This window comes from Chelonoidis abingdonii, chromosome 4 (assembly GCF_003597395.2).
Source record: "Chelonoidis abingdonii isolate Lonesome George chromosome 4, CheloAbing_2.0, whole genome shotgun sequence".
Lineage (NCBI taxonomy): Eukaryota > Metazoa > Chordata > Testudines > Testudinidae > Chelonoidis > Chelonoidis abingdonii.
The window spans coordinates 6,113,269-6,119,934 of NC_133772.1; the positions used below are offsets into that span (position 1 = coordinate 6,113,269).

General features: G+C 63.6%; 2 protein-coding genes across 2 annotated transcripts in view; one reads left to right on the forward strand and one right to left on the reverse strand.

Annotated features, from left to right (window-relative positions):
- Positions 1 to 6,666, reverse strand: part of AIP (AHR interacting HSP90 co-chaperone) — a 340,731-nt gene that overhangs the window by 263,938 nt on the left and 70,127 nt on the right. The window lies entirely within an intron of this gene.
- Positions 1,583 to 6,666, forward strand: part of CABP2 (calcium binding protein 2) — a 14,063-nt gene continuing 8,979 nt past the window's right edge. The window contains exons 1-2 of the mRNA XM_075065977.1: positions 1,583 to 1,624; positions 2,945 to 3,065. Of these exons, the coding sequence (XP_074922078.1) occupies positions 1,583 to 1,624; positions 2,945 to 3,065 (163 nt within the window). The remainder of the gene's footprint in view (positions 1,625 to 2,944; positions 3,066 to 6,666) is intronic.

The following is a 6,666-nucleotide window of genomic DNA, read 5'->3' on the forward strand; positions in this document are numbered from 1 at the left end:
GGGACGGGCTGGGCGATGCTCCCTGGCCCTGCCGGTGGGGAGAGCCGGGACGGGCTGGGCGATGCTCCCTGGCCCTGCCGGTGGGGAGAGCCGCGACGGGCTGGGCGATGCTCCCTGGCCCTGCCGGTGGGGAGAGCCGCGACGGGCTGGGTTGGGCTCTCAGAGTTGGGGGTTGTCTCTCTGTCAATCCCTATGGTGCCATCTTGGGGGGCTCTGGGCCCCAGCACCTGCACACGTGCCTTGCGATGCCCCAGGCTTAGCCCTGACTTCCTCTCAGTGCAGCAGCCGCACGGGAGCCGAGCCACGCCACACACTGGAGCAGCAGCAGGCTGGCAGCCGGGCAGTATGGTGAGACCCATCAGCACTGTAATGGATCAGTGGGCTCTGGACTGTGACAGAGCTCCACAGGGGCAGGCCCGCGGCCTCCACTGGGCCTGTGCAGGCACCAGCCACCCCGTCTCTCTCCATGGCTCCCTGCAGCGGATGCAGCCAAGCCAGATGCCTGCCATAGGCTTGCTTGGACCAGGTCCCCGCTGGCGCGATGCCCCCAGTGAGCATTTGCAGAGACACCGGCAGCCTCAGATAGAAGCTGTTGCTAAACGCAAGGCAGAGACAGCCCCGCCGCAGCCCGAGGGGAGCAGTTTCCCCTGGGCAGAGCCCCTGCTACAGGAGCGAGAGAGTGACCCCTGCCCTGCCTCTGACGTTCGCCCCAGAGCAGCCTGCAAAGCAGGCAGCGGGAAGCGCTGGGACTCCAGCAGCAGGGAAGGAGAAGCAGCCCCGTGTATGGGGGTGCTCAGCCCGCAGCCCACCGCCCTGCTGCTCCCTTCCTCCCCATGTTGCACGGACACATGGTGAGTGCCGCCAGGGGGAGCTGCTGCCTCTTCCCTGCTGGGCATCCCCAAGAGGCAGCTGGACGCCTTGCCCACCCCCAGTGCCCTGTGGGGCAGAGTCTGCAGCATCCCCGCTGGATGGGTCCCCTCAGAATATTTAGCTGTTGCTAAATGGAAGGCAGAAATTGGAAGAGGGGGCATGACTCCGTGTGCCCCCCGCCCACATTTCGCCTCTGCTGTCTCTCACTCCCCACCCCCGTGCAATCACAAGGGATGGTGTACGGGGCTCGGGGCAGCACCACCCGCCGCTGGGAGAGATTTGTAAATCCCTGGTGATTGTCATTGGAGATTAGGGCTGCATGCCAGCTGTGGGAGCAGTGCCCCTTTGGCAGGTGCCCAAGTGGCAGCAGGCCGGCCAGCTGGCCTTGGGGGAGCAAGAGGGGCCGTGAGCCCCGCAGGTGCAGGGTGGTGGGGAGCGGGGCCATGTGGGGACCAGCTGGGGCTGTCCCTGTGCCCAGAGCGGCGTGACTGAGAGGGGAGTAATCCCGGGATTATGTGTGTGCGGGAGAGAGCCCCCCCGCACCCGGCATATCCAGAGATATTCAATAAAAACCTCAAATCCCCAAGCAGCCACCGGCCCCTGTTACTATAAAAAACTCCACCTCGGCCAGAGCGCCAGGCACAGCGCCAGGGCCGGGGCCAGCGCCAGGCCCGCACAGGCATGCTCTCTGGCACGGGGGGGCCTGCAAGCCATGGGCAACTGCACCAAGACCCCTGAGAGGAAGGTCTCCAAGGTAAGACCAGGGTGGAGTGGGGCGGGCAGGGGCACACGGGCACTGATCCCTCTCTCTGTTCCCATGTCTGTGTTGGCACCCGAAGCCTGTGGCTCATCCCTGCCTGCCCTGCCGTTCATCCCCTCTCCCCCACGCCCAGGTTCTTCTTCCTTGTGAGCATCCTCACGGCCCACCCTACTGATGCCAGAGACACCTCCATCCCAGGGCCAAGGGCACCAGATGGCAGCATCTATGAAGGGCTCCTGTCCTGCCCCACTCCCTTGTGCCAGTCAGTTCCTCCTGTGTGTTGGGCCCTGACTGGATCTTTGCTGCAGGGAGTGGGGGGGAGGGGGTCCTGGGTCCCTGATGTCCATTGACCCCTCAGTGGGGCCGGTAGGTGCCAGCTGGGTGTGATGGGAATGGGGGCCTGGCCCTGGGGGATGCACAGCCTGGGGCTGCCCTGAGTGATTTGCTTAGGGGCAGTGAGCGATCCCAGTAGGAATGGGGCAGGGACAAGCCAGACTCCATGCCAACCTGTGGGCCTCTGCCCCACACCTGCCCAAGGACGATGGTCTCCCCATGCCCCCTTAAATCTGCTCCTGGGGCCCAGTCCCTAAAACACCTCACACTCCTGTTGCCAGGTCCCTGTTCCGTGCCCACTATGCCCCCCCCCCCATGGGCTCTTGCCCCACTTGTGTCCACAGTGTCCCACTTCACTCCCACCTCCAGGCCCTGCCTCATGCCTGCCTGCTGATAGGCCCCTGACGTCTCGCCCACAGGCCCATCTCCCCAAGACCGCCTGTGCATGCCCCCACCCCCCAGCACCACTCCTCACGGGACCCCATACACACATACACACACACACAAAAGCTCTGCCGTCTCAGGAGCTGGGGATGGGATCGTGGGTCTCTGGGTTTGCGTTATCACCTGTATGATCGGAGGCTGCAGTGTCGGCGGGTTTGTGTCGTGCATGTGGGGGCAGGGGATGTGAGAGCGGCAGAGGGGGGCAGCAGGGACTGTGCTGTGGGTATGTGCGGTCAGTGCTGGCCTACGGGGAGTATGGGGACGTATGGGGGTGTCAGCGGGGCTCATGGATACCATGCAGGCGTGTGGCTGCCAGACAGGTATGTTGGTGCCATGTGTGTGCTAGTCCAGTGAGCGGGGCCTTGGCGGCTGAGGCATATGGGAGCCTCGCTTGGACTCATTCATGTTCCTCTGTCCGTCTGTCTCTCCCCTGTGTGTGACTTGTCAATACAGCTCACCCCCGATCTGGGTCCCAAGCGCCTGCCGGGCTGGGAAGGTGCGGGCCCCGCTCGCTGCTAACTGCCCACTCTGCCGTAGGACGGCAAGCAGTGCTCAGGCGCCCCGAGCTCCCCGGTCTCCGGCAGGCACGACCCCAATGATCCGGACGCCGGTGAGCAGACCCCGCCGCTGCAGAGCTACTCGGTGCTGCATGGGCTGGAAAAAAGAGAGAGATGAGGGTAAAAACGCGGCGCGCCTTTCCTCGGCGCGGGCGTGTGGGATTAGGGAAGGTGCGCGCTCCGGCTCTTCTGCCGTGATACACCGGGCGCCTAGCGGCGGAGGGGATGCGGCATAGAGACGACTGGAGCGGAGGTCTTGGAAGCTGGAGAGGCTCTGGCCGCCCAGCCCCGAGGATCATCCTCTGCGGAGCGTGCCGGGAGAAAGCGGGAGGAGCTTCGAGCCCTCGCGAGGACCATCGGGCCCAGGGGAGCCTTTTGTTCGATCCCGCATCCGCCTGCCTTCGGGAGATGGACGGCGCAGGCTCCTGCTTCTTCTATACGCCCTGGATGAAAAGGAGCGGGGGCCAAGAACATCGTCACCTGTCCTCCCTGGCGAGGACGGCACCCACCCCCTCACGACCCGGCGGAGATGTGCGGGAGGGGCCAGGTGCCTTCTTACGCGGCTTTTCTCCCCGATCCGACCGGATCCTAACGCTGCAGATGTACTCTGGACGGGCTCCCGACGGTCTGCAGCGGGCGACCGGACCGGCGGGAGCTGCCTGCTTCACTTCTGGCCGAGTTCTCGGAGCCCTTCCGCGCAATGCCCACATAATTCCCGGGCATGGAGGGCTGTAACGTTGGAGTTCTAATCCGCGTGTTTCTGGTGCACGTTCTCGCCCGGACCTGGTCACCGTCTGGGCCGTAGTCTTTGCAGAGCGGGTCCTCCCTCTTCGTCGTTGCAGGCGAGCCGTGCTCGCCTTATTGCGAAGAGGTGTGGGACCTCCGCGACTTATGGAATTGGCGTCCCATCTCGCTCCTCAGTCCCGGACTACAATCATTGCTAAAGGCCATCTCTGCTACGTTCTAGGGTCCGTGCTGGCGGACGTGGCCATCAGATCCATGACTTACAATCCGTTCCGGCGGGCTCGCACTATTCTTTTGATAACTTGTATCTGAGTCCGGGACCTCTGGAATTAGGGTGTATGGGATGGGTCTGCGTTCTGCCTCTGTCCCTGGACAGGAGAAGGCGTCTGACGGTATGGACACGGGTATTCTGGGTATTCTGCGAGCGTTCGGCTTCGACCCCGTTGTGGTGGTTTTCTGCGCAGGTGGCTGTACGCTTCTGCGGAGTGTCTGGTCAGGCTCAACTGGCCCTGACCGACCGGTCAGCTTCGGGAGGGAGTGCGCAAGGGGTGCCCTCTCGGGCCAGCTTGTACGCCTGGCGATCGAAGCCTTCCTCTGCTCCTCTCGCGAGAGGGTTGACTGGGTTTGGTGCTTCGGGAGCCGGAGCTGCGGCTGTCCTGTCGGCGTACGTGACGTGTGGCTCTCGTGGTCCAGGACGCTCGGGCGTACTTGGCGCGGGTGAGGCTTGCCAGGCTGTGTACTCGGCGGCCGTCCTCCGCCCGGGTAACTGGGTAAAGAGCTCTGGCCTGTGGTCGGGGACGGGTGCAGCGAGCTCCTCCCATACGCCGCGCTTCAGGCCATCCGTGGAGCGCTGGGTCCGCTGCTCTATCCGGCGTTACTCTTCTGCCACTCATCCGTCTCCGCCGGAGAACTGGCACGGTTTGAGGGCAGGGTGCGGGGCGGCTTCCGGAAATGGCCGAGCTTATCGCGGTGCCTCTCCTTCGGGGAGGACACTGGTGCTAAATCACTGGTCCTGTCCATGCTCTGGTACCGGCTCACACCCTGGTCCCGGCCCCGGATTTCCTGACGCACCTCCGGAACGAGATTCTGGAGTTCTTTTGGGCCAAGGGACGCACTGGGTCTCTGCCGGGGTCCTCCACCTGCCCCTGGAGGGGGGGCGGGCCTGATAGTGCCTTCGCACTCAGGTCTCGTTGTCTTCCGCCTCCAGGCCCTGCAGAGGCTCTGTATGGTGGCGGGTTAGTCCGCGTGGAAGCGTATCTGGGCGCATCGCCTTCTCCCCCGCTTCCGAGGGCTCGATACGACGCGGCAGCTCCTTTTACTCCATCCGAGATCTTCGCGAGACCTCTCGGCTGCCGTCTTCTAACGCGAAGACCTCCTCCGGGAAACCTGGAAGCTCTTTTCGGCGATCAGGTCCGTGGCGGCCACCGGGGGGCCGACCTCCCTTCGTGGAGCCCCCTGCTACACAGATTCCCAGCTTCGTGTGCAGGTGGCGAGCCCCGCGGCGGTGCGCCCGGAGGCTGGTCTTGGCGGGAGTGCACCAGGGTCGGAGACCTCTCTGGACTATACGAGCGGGGAGATTGGGGCTTGGATCGCTGAGCTTCGCCCGGCGCATGGGGCTATCAGACCTCATACTCCCTAGCGCGTACTTCCGGAGGTGAGGGCCGCTTGCTGCCTCTGCTCGGGCTTCTCGACGCGGTGTCTACGAGAGGGCACGCCCCGCCCACCCTCCACCCGGGCCCCATGGACTTTTTGTAAGGGCCCTGCCCGTGACCAATCGCCCCTCACCCTTTCTCTGCAAGCCTGGCTGCCGATGTGCGCCGGTTCTGTTTCCATGACCGCCCCGGATATACATCTGTAAATCTGCTCGTGCTCCACACTTCACTACTCACCCTCAGCGTCCCGCCACGATACAAATGGCGGACCTCCTGCCACTCTCGAGGGTGAGAGCCCCGGTGGGGCCAGCTTGTACTCGCCTGGTCCGCGGCCCGCTGGGATGTCCAGTTGGCGGTCCTCTGGGGCCGTGAGACGGTGTGTACTTGGCGCGGTTTCACCCCGTCCCCGACATGCCTTTCTGTGGCGTGAAGGGACGCTTGGCGCAATCGGTGACGTTTATCATTGGAGTGCGCCAGGTTGCAGCCCCTGTTCCGGCTCTCTGACTATGTTTTCGTTTCTGGTTGCACTTTTTCCCTCACGCTTTTATCTATGCACTCCCCATCCGTGGCCCACAAGTCCGCGGATCTCCTCTCAAACCTCATCTCAATTGGCCCTGGCCAAACTAGCCACTACAACACCTCGGGAGAGGAGGTTGGCCGACGGGAACTTCCTGCGACTGTTGGGCCTATTTCCGTTCTCGTCTGTTTCACAGCTTCCGGCGGGAGTTCCTCTGGGCCGCGTCCACTGGCTCTGACACCTTTGAGAGCAGTGGGCGTTGTCCGGGGTTCTCTGCTCGGTTTCCCATCCGGTTCCCTTAGTTAGCCTATGACCTCACTCCTGATCCTGTTTTTTTCATTCGTTGTCCCACGTAATTATTTGGTGTTCCTAGCCCTTGTGGATCCTCCCTTTAGGCTGGGGGAGGTCCTTTTAGAAGTGGCGAGCTTCGCCCGCCACCCTGGGATGCCAATAGGCTACATCCCTGTTCTCAGTACTTATGTACATCTGGCTTGCCCCATACAGTGACATCCGAGCTGGGTATGGCGATGCTCTGGCGGCACGGAAGATGGAGGTGTGGGGAGGAGGGTGCTGTGGTAGGGTGGGCGCGAGCACGTGTCCCTGTGTAGAAGTGGGCGCCAGCAGTGGCTGCGGGGTAGGTCGCCATGTGGAGGTTGGGTGCAGGTGGTGGGTGTGGAGGTGGCACAGGAGGGGGATGTGGAGGTGAGCGATCGGGCAGTGGATGGGGGTGTGGTCCTACGACTGGGGATGCGATGCCTCACTGGCGGCAGGAAGAATGCAGGCGGCCCA